General features: G+C 45.5%; 1 protein-coding gene across 5 annotated transcripts in view; it reads right to left on the bottom strand.

The window, feature by feature from the left end:
* Nucleotides 1-17460, bottom strand: part of Ablim1 (actin binding LIM protein 1) — a 283728-nt gene that overhangs the window by 9549 nt on the left and 256719 nt on the right. For 2 of the 5 annotated variants that reach the window (XM_052182746.1, XM_052182763.1), the window contains 6 exons: nucleotides 8986-9090; nucleotides 7358-7405; nucleotides 4909-5055; nucleotides 2810-2901; nucleotides 1636-1741; nucleotides 508-572 (listed from right to left, as the gene is read on the bottom strand). In XM_052182746.1, coding sequence (XP_052038706.1) covers nucleotides 508-572; nucleotides 1636-1741; nucleotides 2810-2901; nucleotides 4909-5055; nucleotides 7358-7405; nucleotides 8986-9090 — 563 coding nt within the window. The remainder of the gene's footprint in view (nucleotides 1-507; nucleotides 573-1635; nucleotides 1742-2809; nucleotides 2902-4908; nucleotides 5056-7357; nucleotides 7406-8985; nucleotides 9091-17460) is intronic. The other 3 variants (XM_052182756.1, XM_052182772.1, XM_052182778.1) reach the window with 3 other exon arrangements.

Genomic DNA, 17460 nt, shown 5'->3' with positions numbered 1-17460 from the left:
TAGAGATAGTGAATCAAGTGTTTACTTTTTGCCTTAATGGAAGACATTGCCTGCTATTTCTTATTGGAGTCTGTAAGACTTACACAGGCCAATCATCTAAAGTCAGTTTCTTCTCCTTGTAAAAGTATTTTATTTTGCTTATAGCTCAAAGTGATTACCAAGTGGCTAGGCAGGTGACAGTTTGCCTTGTATTCAAGCACCAAGATCAAGAGATTATTCAGGGGTCAGCAGGATGTTTAGCACATAAAGGTACCTGCTCAAGCCCTCTAAGTCTGAGTTTAATCTGTAGCACTTGCGTGGTAGAGGAAGAAAACTGGTTTCTGCAAGTTGCCTTCTGACCTTTATACATATAATGCCACGCATGTGCTCGTGTGCACATGCATGCAAAATAAATAAAAATGTAACAAAAATAAAAACACATAAAAGCAATTATTCTGATGACATGTCAGTCAGTACAGAAATGAGGGGGAGATACACACAGATGCCATCGATGGAAGGAAGTCTTACCCGGTGAAGGCCGTTCTTTCCATAACCAGGGAGAGATGAAGTTTTCGATGATGGAGCATGTGAGGCTGAATGAGAGAAAAAGAAGAGTGTCTTCTAGTGCTTCTGCTGAGATCGCCACTGATCTTATACAATTAAGAGTCAGGAAAAAGAATTCAAATGATATTGGGTCCCAGTGCTCACAGCACACTGCCTTCTTGGGGAGACAGCAAGGGGGCGGGGAGGGTGTGATCATCTCTAGGGGAGGCTGGAGGAGGAAGGACACATGGCCCAGCTGGAGCTGAAGCTGAAGCGAGAGGTACCCCGTGATTCCCCACCACAGCTACAAGCTGGGTGCGCCTTCTTCTGAATCCTCAGTCCTAAGGGCACCATTATCTCCATGTTACAGGAGACAAAAAACAGGAGCTAACAACAGATGCAGAGCGAAGATGTGAACCTAGGGATATGTGGGTGCTGCACTCCAGTCCAGAAGCCAGCAGAGTAAGATACCAAGATGGTACAGCCCTCCAAGACTGGGCTCCTGGAAGGTCAGGGCTACAGAATGGCATCTGTCTGGAGGAGGGTTAGCCACAGAGGGAGCAGACCACCTATAGCTAATACCTGTGCAACTCTGGACAGGAGAAGCTGTTTTAAAATGTTTATTGACCTGTGTAATTGTGGCGTTACAAACTTAGAGAGAACAGAGAGAACAGAGTCCCACACTCAGAAGGGACTCCAGGGGTTAGAAGAGCTCACAAGCTGTCCTGCCTCCTGGGTAACGAGCCAGCCTGTGCCCCTATCTTTTTTTTTTTTAATTTATTGATATATTTATTTACATTTCAAATGTTTTCCCCTTTTCTGGACCCCCACTCCCCAAAAATCCCATCAGTCCCCTTCCCTCCCCCTGTTTTCCCACCCAACCCTTCCCACTTCCCTGTTCTGATTTTGCTCTATACTGCTTCACTGAGTCTTTTCAGAACAAGGGGCCACTCCTCCGTTCTTCTTGTACCTCATTTATGTTTTGGGTATTCCAGTTTTCTAGGTTAATATCCACTTATTAGTGAGTGCATACCATGATTCATCTTTTTGCAGGCAGGTGGCTTGGCTCCCCCACCCTTAAATCACAGAAGGTGGGGGAGGGGTGCTGCTCACCTGAGTGGAGGGGAGAGTCATAGCGGCTGGCCAGCAGGGACGCTCTCTCTCTGCTCTCTCTCTCCATCTCTTCCTTCAGGATCAGCTGCCCCAGGCCTGAATTGAGCTGTTTGTAGGAAGGAAAAATAGGAAGGAAAAAATGGAAAGAAACAAGGGTCGTAATAAACTATTGTTTTTCCTGCTGGGAGCCTGTGGTTCCTGAGGAGGAGGTAGGACAGGCTCTAGACTCTGAAGCCCGGTTAGCATTTCCAGTGCCAGGCTCTACAGCAAAAATGTCACCTTTCTTCTGCCCTGCCCCCCCCCCCAAACGCCTCAGCATGTGTGAAATTGATGTTTTTTGTTGTTTCTTTTTTGGTTTTGTTTGGGTTGAGTTTTTTGTTTGTTTTAATAGGAGGGAGAGATTGTTGCAGATTGGGCATCCTTAAATAAGAAATTTCATTATTTGCCTTAAAAACCATTTTAAAAAGAATGTATGCTCAAACATATTTTAGAAAACCCAGAAGAAAAGAAACTGTGCCCCCCAGGAGCCCCCACCCAGCACATTCTTCTTTATACCCGTTGCTAACTGTCCTATGCACACTTTATACAAACCAGGTATGCTCTCTGCATACTCTCCCCGTGTGCTTAACACCACGTGCATTCCTTGCACCTGTAGAGAACACCATTTTAAGGGACCTATTAGCCCCTTATTGGTCAGAGTTTAGAATTGGATAGCCTTCTGGGGCAAGAATCCATAATGGGAGTTGGGGGAGTGGGGCTCTTGGTGGCAAACCAACGGATACCCTGTCTCTCATTCCAGATATAAATCTTGTCCAAGTTCTGAGGAGTTTTGGACCAATGTCACCCCAAGAAGATCCCTCCAGCAAGGCCTGCATGCCCCTTAGTGCACACCACCCTGGCCTGCGGGATCCTGCACATCCTTTCAACACAACCAGGCCACCTGCACACCTACCCCACTGTCATGGGCTCCCTGCATCCCGTGACCCTCTAAACCTCCAGCCTCACCTTACCACCTTGAGTACCACCGGCTGCCTGCCGTGTCTCTCCTATTGGACTGTGAGCCCTTGAGGCCTGGACCACTGCCTTCCTTTGGTGGTATGTACACAGTAGTTAATGTATAAGCAAATATAGGAGTCAAAAGGAAGTAGAATTGAGGGCAGGCTCAAGGACAAACCTTCATCAACTGTTCTTCTTGAAGCTGCCGCCGTCTCAGAAGCTCCTCCTCATCTTCTTCTCTGCCACTAGATCTGCGTCTCGGGTCAGTTCCTAATTCCACAGTAAAGACAACTTCTCACATCAGCCCCACAACACAGGAACTTCAGTCATAGTCGGTCTGGTTGTCTATTAGGCTGGTAAGGTGTGCAGGAGGCTTTCATGTGGTGGAGGGAACAATTCCACAGGAAACATGTCCACCACCAACTCAGCACCGGGCTGCTTCTCAAAGCTCCTCTAATAGGCTAGTCTGTGTGTCACGTAGCTGGGGCCTGGGGTGGGGGGGGGTGAGGGTGGGGGTGGGGGTGGGGGGGGGAGGGGGATTTGGCCTTCAACACCTGTCTGTTACCTTGGCCTGGGCTCACAGTGGCAACTGAGTCTCAAGCGTCAACATTAACCACAAGCCAGAGCTCCTTATAGGAAGTGGAGAGGGACCTCCAGTGATTATCACCTGATGACCTGAGTGAGGGCCCGTTTTTTTTTTTTTAAGGAATGCAAGCCCATCTATGTATCTGCAACTTGCTCGGACAGTCACTCTCTTAAGAGCGGCAAGGTTTTCAAATGTACAGTCCCTTCTTTCCCTTGTTTCGGGCTTTTTAAAAATAAGCTGCCATGTTTTCTTCTACCCTTAGTAAATCCATTAAAAAAGCACATTTTGTATGTTTCTTTTAAAGTCGGGGTCCACAATTTTCCTTTCCTCACATAGTAAAAACCAGTCACAAAAGAATTTTGCTACTATTAGGTAAACTCAAAAGGGTAAACACAGCTGGCTGTGACTTTGAAACAATGTAGCAGACAACGCATCAATTCACCGCTCCCAGAAAGAGTGTGTCCCAGCAATTGGAAGACTGAAACAAGCTTTGTTCTTCCTAAATCGCTTAGGTAAATTTGGCTGAGGGAGTAGGAAGCTTTCCAATCTTACAAAAATAAACATTTCCCAAGAGTTTTTCGCTGTTTTGATGAAAGGAGCAAACATGTCCCTCACTGTAGGATTCTAAGCAACTTTAGACTATTTGGTGATGATGACATTGTTAACAATGGCTTTCAACCTCTCACTAAATTTAGGTACCTACTAAGCAATGTTGCTGTGGTAGGAACCTTGGTAGAGCCCATGGAAGCTTCCTGAGTGGCAGAGATTGACAAATGTTTCATTCTTAGAAAAGCCAATGGGGATTTTCTCTTTAGTTTATACTAATAAAAATATATCTACTAAAAATTGCAAGAATTAGATACATCTCATCAACCAAATTATAGAATATCTGGGAATAATGAGAATAGCTTTCTCTTAAACTGTATCTATAAATGTTAATTGCTCTTAAATAAACTTCTATTGCCTATAAAAATAAATCTAAGAAAAAGTTAGTCTGATGAGGAAGGTTAAGGATTTGTGGAGCACTGAAGGCCTTTTGGGCTGTCAGCAGAAGTGAGGTTAGTTGAAATTCTGTAAGACTTATCTGATTTCCAGTCTAATCCGTTTCTAGAGACCCAAGTGATTTCACTACTAACAGAATGGTAAAGACACAGACATGACTAGAAAGCACAAAGCAAAGAATGACATTTCCAATGGGACACTGGAGCGCAGGATCATGGAATGACAGATGCGAACTCATATACAAGTTACATTCTAGAGCGCCTACCACAGCCCTTCTCAGTGGCCACTGGAGGGGATCTCAGCCTTCGAAGAAGGCAGTCCAGATACTGCTTAAAATGAACTTAACTGGGACAGTGGATTCCCCATAACTCCACCCACTTAGAATACTACCGGAACCAGCAGCCTCTGATCAAACTGTGCTCAACAGGCAACTGAGTCAGTCCTTCCAAGCCTCCAGTTGCAGACCAGGTCTGGATCCTGGCATATAGCCAGGCCATGGGGACAGAGTTTTGTAACTTGTAAGCATTTTGGATGCACACTAATACAACAGTCATTCTTCCCACTATCTACTGTTCATCTGTGTGCCTTTCTTAAATGCCTCTGTGACATTTCTTTGCCTGTTTTTAAGCAATTCATTTTGCACTTCCCTAGGCATTCGTGTATTTGACTTAGCTGCGTCAGTTGCATACCTACGGCGGCAAGTGAGGGGGGACCCGGCCAGTGGTCCGTCTCAATCTTTGGTATCTCGTTGGGATCTGGCGCCTGGGCTGCTGGGAACTTGGAAAACTTGATGATATCTTCTGAAGCCTTGTTCTGGGCTGCCAAGGCAGCTGCATCTAGGTGGGAACCAGGGATGCTTAGCTATGGGTCTGTAGGGCAATGTCGGTACCACCCCTCAGACATGAGTCTCCATTCTTCATGGAATGTTCCAGAGCTAGAACTCTGAACACCTCCGCCACCATAGAACCAGACACTCCTAAACTGGAGACTTTTAAATTCTCTTGGAATTGGAAGTTTTGATAATTAGAAGTTTGAGATCTAAATTTGAAATTAAAGAACTAAGTGAAAAGTCGGACAAGCAGCATTTGCCTGTAGCTGTGGATACTTCGAGTGGGTTTGGCTCTTTCCTGGGGCTAATCTAGTTCACTTTAATCCTTTACATGCTTTATAGGGGTCTCTGAATCCTAGAAGAAACTGAAATGGGGAAATGGACTTCTGGTGTGGTTTACAGTGGTCACCCAGACTTACTGCTCTGTCCTGGGCTCTGTTCAAACAAGTGAAGACAAGAGTGGCCCAGGCAAGTGACAATAGTCACAGGGTTCTCAGTGGCTATGCTTAGTGGAGAAGTCACCGGCTTAGAGCCCCAACACTAATCTCAAATTGGAGCAACACAAGCCAGGTTAAAGGGTCATTTCCTGATTCCAGGAGACTTGGCAAACTGGCCTGGCATTGCAAAGCATTTATAAGGTTGAAATTAAATCACTGTTCTCTGGGACTCACACATTTTTAAATCTGGAAATGTTTTGGATCTTTATCTAGTAAACTTCTAGCCTTCAACTTGCTTGTGTGACTTGACCAAGGTTAGTCAATAATAAGGGACGTCTTGGCTTGTTGGGAAGCAGTGTGTCTCAGAATCATTAACTTGGTGGGAACAATATCTTGGCTTACAAGACACCATGTCTTCCCTAGAGGACACCGTATGCTAGCACAAGACTGAACTTCAATATAAAAATGAAGAAAAGTAACTTTTTTATCCTTGTAAATGCTTCAGAAAACGGTACTGGCTTGGGACATGGCATCTATATTTTGGCATGGAGCAGGTTTTGCAGAACATGCCTTGGAATGTGTTGTTCTAGGAGTACTATTGATTAACTACTCACAACAGTTTGAAAACAAGGACTCATGCCAAACGAACAAAGCCATTCCTTCCACAGGAAACCTAACAAGATCGAACCTCCGGGACTCTTGTCTGACCGGCGAGGGAGCTAGGCACCACAGATTTTGATATTTACAGACATCTCTAAACTACTCAACCTAACTGGGTATTTTACTGTTAAAGCAAAACAAATAAAAGCTTGATTTCAAACAGTACTTACGCATTAGAATTGGTGAAGTCAGTAGTTAGACATTCACATGTTAATGAGTGTGTGGGACATTAAACCATAAAAAACAAAAACAAAAACAATGTTAATAAACTTAAAATGCAAGCGTGGGATGTAAAACCTTGAAATAAAAAAGAAAAGGAAAACCAAACAACACACACTTTCCCCCTTCCTAGAAGGTTGGCCTACGAGTTTTTCTTTGTGCATTTTCAACTGACATTGGAATCCTTACTTATTCCTGACTAGATTTTTATGGACAGCCTTCAAATTTCCAGATCCAGTATGCAATTTCCAGGACTCACTGGAAGGCCGTCTATCTAAGCTGCAGATTTATGGCAGATAAATCCAGAGAGCCCTGATAGTAGTGAGGAAAATGAGACTCATTAAAAAAAAAAAGTACTCTGATTTCTTAGATTAAAAAAAAAATCTATGTTTACAGAAAATAAAAACAGAATAATAGATCCACTTTGATGATTCTTCACTTCTAGAACCGTAAGAGACACAGTTATCTAAATGCGACACACTTATCTCAATCACTGGTCCTTGCAGACAAGAACACTAAAACAGCTATGTCTGCAGTGTGGGGCAGGGCCTGACCTCCTCAGCTTGTTTCCATGTCTACCATGAGGCTTGTATCTTGTGAGAATTTTTGCAGGCAGTTCCTTTTTCACTAGCTTTAGTTATCTGAACTAGTAGCAATCTCATCAAACTTATTTTAAAAGCTGGTTAAATTATTTAGTGGCTATTTTAGGCTATTTGTTGTCACATGACCACAATTCCCCCTTTTCTATGGACAGGATGATAGTCTGACAGGATCAGAATTGCTTTAGAAGTTTCCTGATTGAGCCAAGTGCTCTCTACTAGGTAATGACTTTTAAGCCAATATTTGTATCTTGTCAGATTACATGGGCATCATAGACGCTGTGCCCCAGGTTCAGTCATTCCCAAAGCAGCAGCAGGCAAGCCTTTCGGTAGACAGCCAAGAGGAGTACAGCTGATTTAGGCACTTAAAAGCTAAGGAGGAGAGCGAGTTTACCATGCTGTTTGTAGATGGGTGGTTTTCGGTAAATGTTGATCCCTTGATCTGTGGAAATGAAAAGAAAGATGTGTGATTATGGGGACCAGCTCAGAAATGGAGAAAAAAACAAAACAAAACAAAGCAACAACAGGCAAATGAAACAGTGAACCAAATCCAAAGATTCTCAAACAAAAACAACCCAGAGGGCCAACCTTTGTATTACAAAGACTGAGTCCAATGGGGGAAATGAGCCGGATCTACACATACAGTGACGTAGACGCCTTTGTAATCTATCAGAGCACACGAGAGAGGCGCCTCTTCTTCTTGAGCCATTTATTTCACATACAGACTTCACTGAACGTAGGATCTAAACAGGAAGCGATACACGCGGCAGAGATGCTGAGATGGTGAGGAAGACATACAAGTTTGGGGGGAAAGCAAACCCCAAATTGCTACTGTCTAGAAATTGAGCTGCCAGGAGTTACTGGTGGCTCAATTTATTATTTCACTTAATGAATGGAGCAATGGAGAGCAATGCGAGAGACTAAGACTAACACAGCAACACAGGGCGATCAACAAACTCCTAATCCAGATGGGCTAAGACTGTGTAAGAAGCAAGAAAGAAAAGAAAAAAACAGTGCAAAAAATGCTATCCACTTGTCTGCAGAGATGCCATCCGATTATATCATTTCACTTTGACTAAAAGCACTCAGACATTTCCAGAGTTCTCTCTCGGCCCTCTTACCCCCAGTCTTAGGGACTGTACCTTGGAGGAGGAATTGTTCATATGAAAAACTTCAAATATATGTAGCAGGTTTTCAAGATTAATGGAAAAAAATGTTTTAAAGGAAGTCCTAGTTAAGTGATTCTAGTCTCATGCTACCTTCCTGATTTGCTGAGTATATATTCAAAAGAAAAAAATGAATAGAGATTCTAGGTAGGAATAGCTATGGCAACGGAGTAGGTAATTTGTAAATCTGCGCGTGGCCCCAAATGACCTGTTGCTCTCATGACTGTGCTAACCCTGAATGGGCTTTCCAGTTCCTGACGGCAAGCTGTTAACTGAGCAGCTAGCATTGTGACTACCGGGCTAAAGCTTGCAGTGTGGAGCCTAAATTGCAAGATACTTTTGTGAGCCATGGCTGTGACCTGCTTACTACGGAGTACAAAACACTGCCCAGCTGAGACAATGTTACAGCTCTTAAGGGGTGTGTGGTTCAGTCTTCAGGATGAAAAGCAGCTGCATGGCTCTTAGGATACTTTGTTAATGGTGGTGAGCCACAATCTGACATCCTAGAATTCACAATTACAAAAACTAAAATGTTAACAAAATCCCAACCATTCTTGTTGATCTTTACCCTCTCTCTACCTCCCAGTCTCTTTAAGGACATCGAGGGCTCGGTAGGAGAGTACTCACCCAGGTTTAATCCCCAGCCATGAAAAAAATCTTTCAAATTGAAAACCTAAGTCTTCAGTTTGATCCCACCAACTTTAATTTAGACCCTTTGGAAGGCAGATCCTGCAATTTAGTGTTTGCCGACTGTGTGTATCTCGATGAAGAAAAATGAGAAATGGAGACAGACGAGGTTACAAAGCTACATTCTACACCGTGACAGGACACCGAGACACATTGTGTCAGCTCCTACCTGGAACATGGAAATGCTTAGGGGCCTGAGCGTAAGTTGGAGTTAGAGGGCGGCTGTCGGGCCGGTAGGGGAGAGGGGAGTTCCGGCCGCTGGACGGCTCGTTGCCTCCAATGAGAAGAGTGGAGAAAACAGAGTGAGAGAGGGCAGTAAAGGGAAGCCAGCGCATCAAAACCCAACTCGACAAGCTTCAGGGACGGAATGTCAGGAAGTGGAAACAATGGAAACAAACTCAGTCTGTCATCTTGGCTCGCAAAGGTGGCATCAGGTTTAGTTTCCAAAGGGGAGATTTGAGCTCAGATAGAACCAGGTTGAAAGCAGCTGGCAGCCAGGGAAGCACCATTCCAATGGCATGCAGTGGAGGCCGCGAGCTCCGGCAACCGATCAGACGCTAGGTATGTGGGATGAGGGAAAGCCACTGACTGCTGATTCAGGACCAGCTGTCAGGTGCTTAAATCCCAAACGTGTAGGTGGGTGGGGTGTAATGGGAGGGGCTGGCCATTAGAATATGTTTCTCTTGAGGCTAAGGCTAGGTGCCTTGGTGGTCACCCAGTCCTTCCCCTCTGGAGAGACCCCTGGTATAAAGTGGTCTCGTTGTATGCTGGGTTTCTGTTTACCCTGCTCTGAAATATACTGATGGAGTCAGACTCCTCTCTGCCACACACCTGGGGACTACTTAGCCTCTCTTTGCATTGCTTCCTCTGGTGAATGACCTGAACACCCAATCATGAGCAGCACAAATCAGGGAAGGAGAGAGATTCCTACCTCTGCTTCTCTGATCTCCCTATCCTGGTGTTGCTACACTACACTGATGTGCACGCTCAGAGAGGACTCAAACTCCACCAGTTCTTCAGGAAGCTCCTTAGAGCACAGAAAAGGTCCAAGGTGAGCGGAAGCAATGGTCTAGAAATCCAGGATATCACAGGCTAGCCTGTGACAAGGCTACAGCACTGAAAGATGTCCACGGAGGAGACACTGGGCATGGAGGGCTGGAGCGTGGCTACAAACCCCTCAGGTATAGACAGGGACACGCAGGCACACCCTCTCCCTTCTGTCCATAGGAACGCAGGGAAGAACATATGCAGAGCTAGGAAATGAGCTCATCTGAGCAAGCCTCACATCCTAAGAAAACATGGCAGAACACAGAGGACTACCAAAAGCTATGGTGTTGCACGTGACATTAGCTACCCCACCTAAGCTCCAGGAACGGGTCCAGCTTCCCTTGAATTCACGGATAAAAGACACAGACACACTCGTTCATTTTCAACTTGCCTTCTTAGCACAGCTGGTAGGCACTATTAAACTCATGAGGCTAAAGTTCCCTTATCAAAACTCTTAGCTCCAAACCTTTCTACCTGCCCTGAACTGTAGTTGCTCAGTTACATCTAGTCCCTGCTAAACATCCCCATGCGCCTGCCTGTAGGAGCCACCCACAGGCCACTGCTCCTCCAGAGATCTATCTCACAAGGCTGACTGGCTTTTCCCTCTCTCTCCTTGTGTCTCTTGTCTCTTGCCTCCGGGGACTCAGAAGTCCAGCCTATCCCTTCCAACCAGCAATTGGTTCATGGCTCCTTTACTGACAGATCATGCCCAACTGGGGAACCGGACCTTAGCATCCACACCAGCCCAACACTATGGGAACCCTACACTACAGGAGCCCTACACTACGGGAACCCTATGGGAAATGTGAGTTGCTTCCACTTTTAGTTGTTTCTAAAAGTCTTTGTTCAAGATACAACTCTTTTTCTAGGAATATGATCTTCAGTTTTATAAGCCACTTTGTAGTCTGTCTCTTCATTCACTTGGTGGTAGACTTTGTAGTACAAATAAATGTTTCAAATTCATTTGTTATTTTAGGTCCCAGGATTGAGTCTGGGGCCTCGTATATGCCAATTGAGTGTTCTACCCACTGAGATAATTATTTCAAAGAACTCACAGATTGTCAGAAAATAGTTTTGGCCAACTTCTTCAAGTCAAGCTGTCCCAAATCTGGCTAGCAATGCATGAAAGAAGTCGATTTCCAGGGCTTTCAGACGGACTGAATATTTAAATGTCTCAGTACAGACATTTCTAGGTCACCCCAAAACAGACATGAGGCAAAATGTCAGTCTTGAAATACGAAGGGCAATAGTTAGCTCATGTCTGAAGAAATATGCATAGCAACCAGGTAGAGAAGGGCGGGAGAGGGAAGGTCATGGCTTGTGCTTTCTACAGCTGTAGAACTGAGTCTCCTTTATTCTCACCAATACCAGCTCCTTCCCTGGCCAGGAAGGAGTGCATTTTACTTGCTTGGGAGTGAATGACCAACACAGGCCAGCTTGCTGCTCCTGATGCAACTTATCAACCCCCTTCCTGTGGGATGAGCAGATAACCAATGTGGAGTTAGAAAACCACCACATGCTGGAGAGATGACTCAGTGGTTAAGAGCATGGACTGCTCTTCCAGAGGTCCTGAGTTCAATTTCCATCAACCACATGGTAGCTCACAACCATCTGTAATGGGATCCTCTTCTGGTGTGTCCATGAAGACAGCTACAGTATACTCATATAAATAATAAATAAATCTTTGAAAGAAAAGAAAACTGCTACACATTGAAAAAACAGATAATTCTCCAAGGAAGGCATGGATAGAGAAGTCCCACTCTCTGCTTATTGCAGCTTGGAGACTGGCATCCTGAGATCTGGCCACCGTCAGTTCTGAACCATGTGGTTCCCTGCCATTGGTGTGCCTGTAACCCTCATGTCCTCAGTCACCATCAGAGTTTGGGAGAGAGTTTTCATGAGTTTGGTCAGTGAGCACCTAGGAACCTATCTCAATAATGCGGATTATGTGGTGCCACATACACGCTAAAACTCAGCGCGTGCTGGGCGGAGGCTGAAGGCTGCTAAAGGCGTGAAAGCTTTCTGTCAACAGGACCGCCTTCTGCCAGAGGCCAGTAGAAGCCTATCCCTTTTCTCTGGGAGGTTCTGGGCTGAGGAATGCTCTCCCTAGTTGTTGCTTGGACTTGATTATGTATCCTCAACAAGGACAGACCTTTCCAGTTATTAAAAAACAAAAACAAAAACCAAAAACCACTAGTTTCATAAGCAAATCTTTAGGAGTAGATTTAATTTTACAATCATCTAAAATTCCCCACGGGACTGACTGAAACAGCAGGGAAGAGTGGTTTCTAAAGGTATTGACCCTAGAAACTATCTAAGAGCAGACAGAAGCTCTGCTTTGTCTCATGTCTGTCTCCTGCTGGAGGCTGCACCGTCCCTAAAAAGAACCTATGTACCTGACCTATCCCATCCCCACTGAGGCTACAGGCACAGAGACAAATCATCTCACACTGACTTTCTCTTTAGTAACAATGAATCCTTACAGGACAGGTGGCCCCCAAGATGAGAAAGATTACCCATGATACAAAAGCTACACCCTAGAGTGGATCATATCATAGGAAATACCACACCCGTGGGTGAAAAGAGCAATTAGCAAGCTGTCTACCATCATGTGTGTGTGTGTCTGTGTGTGTGTGCGTGAGTGCCCATTGCATGCACATGTGTGTATGCATATGTGTGTAAGTACAGTCACTCACAGCTAGGGGTCAGCCTCGGGTGGGTACTGGTCTTCTATTGCTCTCTGGCTCATTTCTTTGAGACCGAGTCTCCCCATGAAGTTGAAACTTCCCAGCTCGGCTAGGCTGGCAGGCCAGAGAGAGCCGAGGATCTGCCTGTCTCTGCTTCCCCCATGCTGGGTCACAGGCATGCACCATCATGTCTGACATTCTTAGGTGCAGGAGCTCTGAACTTAGGTCCCTATGCTTGTATGGTACATATTTTACCCATGCCCAGGCTCTCGATCAGGCCGTAGAGACGATGTGTGCCTCTTTCCTTGTCCCCGTCCTTCCTCTGCCTTCACCTAAAGCTTTATTGGACTGCAAAGGTGGAACTGGAGGTCACTGGACGCTGTGCTGCACTTCCCCAATGTGTTCATCAGATCTCCTCTGTCGGCTTTTACCATGCCTCACATCTTCCACTGGGCACTAGGAGGGGCGGCAGAGCCTGGCTCCTTGGGTTACCAGAGCTGGGACTCTGAATTCTGTGACATAAGAATTCACAGCAATTCACATACCACGGTGGTTCAGTGAGGGAATACGCTGTCTGGTAGACAATGTTCCAAATTCTTAGGCCCCGAACTACCAAAAATATGAGCTATTGGGGTATTTGTAAAAGAAAGAAAAATTCTAATATAAATAAACATGCCTCTTTTCTAAAACAGACGCTCAAAATGAGGTGACTTCTGGGCTGCAGAGATGGCTCAGTGGTGAAGAACACTGACTACTCTTCCAAAGGGCCTGGGTTCAGTTCCCAACACCCATGTGGCTGCTCACAACAGTCTGTAACTCCAGTTCCAGGGGATCTGACACCCTCACAGAGATATGCGTGTATGGCAAAACACCATGCACATAAAAGATAAAATGAAACAAAATTTAAAAATCACAATTCCACTTCTGGGTGGAAAAAACCGTGGTAGTTCTAAGGCAGTCCCTGGTTGACTTAGCACCAAAACAAGCCAAGCGCATGCGCAAGAGAAAGCATCCCATTTGGAAGGCGCATCCGTTGTCACAGGCTGGTTTTCAGTGATCTCAGTTAAGCCAGCAAGAAGCTACTAGCATGTTTACTTTTCTCATTCTTAACTCTTAGCTTCTTCCTTGGCAGCCTAATAAACCAAACCATCAGTCCTGGGGAGACGTTGCTCACAGGATTCTCCCTGCATTTGATTCTGACATTTTCCTCTGTCATACTCTCTGTTTTTGCACCACCAGAGCTTTGGTGACTAAGCCTAAAGGGGGTGAGTTTGCTGGCACGCTGACTGGCTCTTGCTCATATTTTAAACTCTGACTGTCTAGGGTAGAGCTCAGCACTGGCAGCCTCTAGATTTTTAGGACAGAGTTCGAGATCATCTCTTCTCATCTAAAACTTCAGTAATGATTAGATTATCTTTAGGTACCATTGGGTATATGTTTACCTCATAGCAGCACCCTCTAAAGCAGCCTTCCTAACACTGCAATCCTTTAGTACAGCTCCTCATGCTGTGCTGACTCCCAACCACAAAATACTTTCGTTGCCACTTCATACCTGTAATTTTTGCTACTGTTATGAATCATAATGTCTATATTTATATAATATCTATATTTTCCAATGGTCTTAGATGCCCCTGAGAAAGGGTTGGTCAACCCCCAAGGGTAAGAACTGGTTATGCTGGTCTATGGCATAACAAGAAAGATTCCTTTCAAATGGCCTTGATCTATACCGCCTTCCTGTTCACAGCCTCCTGGGCATGGGATGCAATGTCTAGGAGACTTTCAGAGGGCAATGAGGACAAGAAATGCTACCACAGAGCCCAGGCTTCTGCAGATCTCTAGGCTGAAGCTGTCTGAGTGGCCCAGCCAGGACTTTCCAATGCAGAAAGAGGCGGCAAGGCTGGAGGATCTCTCAGGGCATAAGGTCAGGCTGCGGTTAGAGAAAATGGATGGGAAAGTCAGTGAGGCAGGCACAGCCCATGAGAACTAGCTTTACCATGCAAATGTCTCCAGCTCAGTGAACCCCAGGGGCCTGGGCTGCATGCATGAGAAAGGAGGCCCAGGAAGTAGACTTGACCAACCAAAGGGTGGGCTCCCACTGCCAGAATGGCAAGGGTGGGCTCCGTTTCTCCCCATGCATTCCGGGGATGGTCCTCCCTTTCTGTGAGTCCTCCCTGGTGCATACACATTAAAACAGAACCTCACCATAAACCACCACCATCACCACCACCATCACCACTATCACCACCATCACCACCACCACCATCAACACTACCACCACCATCACCACCACCACCACCACCATCACTATCACTACCACCATCACCACCACCATCACCACCCATCACCATCACCACCATCACCACCATCACCACCACCACCATCACCACCACCATCACCACTATCACCACTACCATCACCATCACCACCATCACCACCACCATCACCACCCATCACCATCACCACCACCATCACCACCCATCACCATCACCACCATCACCACCACCACCACTACCACCACCACCATCACCACTATCACCACCACATGGCAGCCAGCTAAGCTCCAAGATCAAAAGTAAGAAAAAGTCAGGCATGATGGCTGATTGCCTACAACCTCAGCCCAGAGGAGACTGAGGCAAGCCTGGGCTACATAACAGGTTCCAGGTCAGCTTGGGCTGCCTCATGAAACCCTGTCTTAAAAAAGAAAATGAAAATTAAATGCAAAGACGATGTCCCACATGAAAGACATCTGTGGTGAAGTCCTCCAATGAGTAAGTGACCTTCATTCTGAAGTTCTCAAAGGTGGGATAGGTTTCCCATGTATACGGGAACATGTGTTTCAAAATAACTGAGAAGGGGAGCTGGAGAGATGGCTCAGCGGTTAAGAGCACTGACTGCTTTTCCAGAGGTCCTGAATTCAATTCCCAGCAACCACATGGTAGCTCACAACCATCCATAATGGGATCTGGTATGTCTGAACAAAGCTACAGTATGCTCATATACATTAAATAAATGAATAAATAAATGAATAAATAAATAAATAAAAGTGATTTTTGGGAGAATCTGGATGTGACCACTCACACTCCCTTAGGCATTCAAAGCTGAGACCATGAAAAAGCTCATCTGATCTAAAAACTGAGGCGAATCTCTTATGTCTGTTATATTTCATGTATGAATTATAAAAACGACTCCATATAAATTAAATACAAGCATATACCTAATAAAAAATGAAAGAGATCAGCAAATGTTTTTAAGTATAAAGTCAAGGTCATACTAAATTCCTCTTGATCCGGTCCCTTTATAATTTAAACCCATGATATCTGACTACATTTGAAATGTCAAGTTCAGAATCAAACAAAAGAATATAGTTTGCATTTTTGATGCTGAGACTCACAGAACTAATACAATTTTTGTAACTATTTGATGTTTCTACTAGAGAACAAAATCTTTGTGATTTTATTATTTAAATGACTGAAATAGTCTTTGTATCAACCTTAACAAGAATGCAATTTTCTGGCTAAAATTTTGCTTTTCACATTTAGAGTGTATGCAGATTTATCCCAAAGTGAGCATATCTAATCTGGAAAATCCCTCTGGTATGAAAGGCCTGCTGCAGTCCCGTCCAGGTTCTGCCTCTTCCTAGTTCCAAGCCCTTTGGCCAACTTCTTCATCAGGAAGCAAACTGGGCAGGGGGCCACACACACACACACACACACACACACACACACACACACACACACATGGGGGAGTAGAGAGGAGGGGGCAGGGGCCAGGGGTAGGAGGCAAGAGGCAGAGGCGCTTATTTATCTATTTATCTATCGTGTAAACATTAAATCAGAGTCATTTGCCTCAAAGGGAGAGAGAAAGAGAATAGGAAGGAGGGAGGGAGGGAGGGAGAGTGAGAGAGAGCGGTGAGAGGGAGAAAGGGAGAAAGGGAGAGAGGGAGGGGGAGGGGAGGGAGAGAGAGAGAGAGAGAGAGAGAGAGAGAGAGAGAGAGAGAGAGAGAGGCTACACTGCCCATACATGTTCGTGTTGTTTCAATGGCTTATCACTATGAAGACAACTTTTCATTATTAATCCTGCTGTGTTTTGCAGGAGCAGATCACAAATGAAACCCAAGAAAACACCCATGTCCCATGTATATATATTATATTTTGCCACTGATGCATACAAAGACAAAATAATAATATATATTTTTCTAATCGGTAGGAGATAGATCTTAGTTCCTAAGAACACACCCCCATTGCTTTGTACAGAGCTCTTGGAAACAATGCATCTCTTGGAATTCGAGATGCCATGCCAGTTCTAAGGCCACATTGGGGGCGGTGAGGACACGGGCAGGCATGCGGATGGGCAGGGAGCTCGGTGGCTCTAACTCCTGGAGATACACCTTATTAGCCTTGCCAGGGAGCTAATAAATCTCCACTACACAGGCCAGGCACTTGCTGCCTGCGAGGCCTGCTTCCTTACCTTTGACATGGGGGAGGAAGTGGTGTCGGAAGGGGGGGTTGGGACGGGAGTCGCTGTGGGTGGAGCTGAAGCTGCGGGTGCGCAGGGGGGACCACCTGTGCACCCCAGGAGACAAGAGCTCTGTGCAGCAGGGAACCAACCAACCGGGACAGGGCGAGAAACAGGTGGAAACAGAAAAGAAGAAAGAAATTAACCAGGAGCAGGGCAGGCGCCCAAGGTGGGAAGGACATGGAGAGCATTAATCAGGAATCTGAAAAAGGAGGAAGGCAGTGGGTTAGGAACGGACCTGTGGGAGGGGCTAGGCCAAGGGCGGAATCTGCAGGCAGCCCCAAGTGGACACAGAGTCAGTCTCTGGCAATAAATGGTGTGTTGAACATGCTCTCCAGGACACTGGAGAGATAATGCCAACCACACAGCGCAGGGACCAAGCACAGCACAGCAGG

This window comes from Apodemus sylvaticus, chromosome 1, assembly GCF_947179515.1.
Source record: "Apodemus sylvaticus chromosome 1, mApoSyl1.1, whole genome shotgun sequence".
NCBI classification, from domain to species: Eukaryota; Metazoa; Chordata; class Mammalia; order Rodentia; family Muridae; genus Apodemus; species Apodemus sylvaticus.
This window is presented reverse-complemented; position numbering and strand designations above follow the sequence as displayed.